The sequence below is a fragment of the Geospiza fortis genome, unplaced genomic scaffold, assembly GCF_000277835.1.
Source record: "Geospiza fortis unplaced genomic scaffold, GeoFor_1.0 scaffold231, whole genome shotgun sequence".
Taxonomy (NCBI): domain Eukaryota; kingdom Metazoa; phylum Chordata; class Aves; order Passeriformes; family Thraupidae; genus Geospiza; species Geospiza fortis.
Genome location: NW_005054351.1, coordinates 1,181,544 through 1,182,579, shown reverse-complemented (window position 1 = coordinate 1,182,579; position 1,036 = coordinate 1,181,544). Strand labels below are relative to the sequence as shown.

General features: G+C 58.9%; 1 protein-coding gene across 2 annotated transcripts in view; it reads right to left on the bottom strand.

Moving 5' to 3' along the window:
• The window catches only part of LOC102035571 (ubiquitin-conjugating enzyme E2 E1), a 45,304-nt gene extending 45,019 nt beyond the window's left edge, over nt 1-285 (bottom strand). For both annotated transcript variants that reach the window (XM_005423369.3, XM_031058891.1), the window contains exon 1: nt 91-285. In XM_005423369.3, coding sequence (XP_005423426.3) covers nt 91-270 — 180 coding nt within the window. In that variant the 5' untranslated portion in view covers nt 271-285. The remainder of the gene's footprint in view (nt 1-90) is intronic.
• Between the last annotated feature and the right edge of the window lie 751 nt (nt 286-1,036).

The following is a 1,036-nucleotide window of genomic DNA, read 5'->3' as shown; positions in this document are numbered from 1 at the left end:
AAAAAAAAAAAAAAAGGAGCCTAGCCCAAAGCCCACTCGCCCCCACCAATCCAGGCAAAAGGAATCCCCAGCAGCTTTCCCGTCTCTCACCTGTTTCAGCCCTAAAGCAGCAGCTGTGTCCTCCCTTCCCTCCCCCGGCTCAGCCCTGAACCAGCAGCAGGAGCAGCCGCTTCCCACTCGCCCTCGCCCGGAGTTCAGGATTCCATTGTCCCCCACACTGCATTTGGTGACATCACTGACACACAAAGAAGGGGCACTTCGTGATGTCATCAACGCATGCTGGGAGAGAAAACAAAATTCTGGGCTTGGCAACGACAGCACTAAAACACAGGCGCACACAGATACACACACAGACCTTTCAATTTTCCAAAGGTAAAAGTGTTAGGGATTTTTTTTTTCCTCCAGTCCCCTGATGGGAAGCCCGTCTGCGGAAAAAGGCGTGTTGTATTCGCTAGCGTGTTGTAATCGCGAGGCGATTTACTCATTTCTCCGAAACCTCTGCTGTCCATCTCTCGCTCCCTGTCCACCCAACGGAGAAAAGTGATTTGGCCGGAGCGACCCACCGCCCCCGGCCCAGGCGCGGGCAGCAGCCCCCGTGGGCAGCTGCGGCGCTTCCTGGAGGTGCCGGACCCACTCGGGAAGGGACAATGGAGACCAGCATTCCCACCGACCTCACCCGGGGCACATTTGGCTCGCTGCCACCAGTTTCCACAGCCTATCGAGGGATCGCCTATCGAGTTACTTGGTGTCTTCAGTGGCCGAAAATACACTGGACTGTCACCACCACGCACCACGATAATGGGTCGGAGTTTGTATGTCACCCTTTCTCCCACGGGAGGACCTTGAGGTGATCCGCAGGCACACAGCACTGCTGGCTCCACAGGGCGCTGTTACGACATGACACCTGGGGAGTCCCGAGGGGTCAATTACAAAACCGAAGCCGCAGGAGCGACGGGGGCGGGGGGACATCCCAAGGCTGGGCATCTCCGCTTCGCAGCGGCCGCGGGGGGGGCGGGGGGGGAGGCGGGGGCGGGCG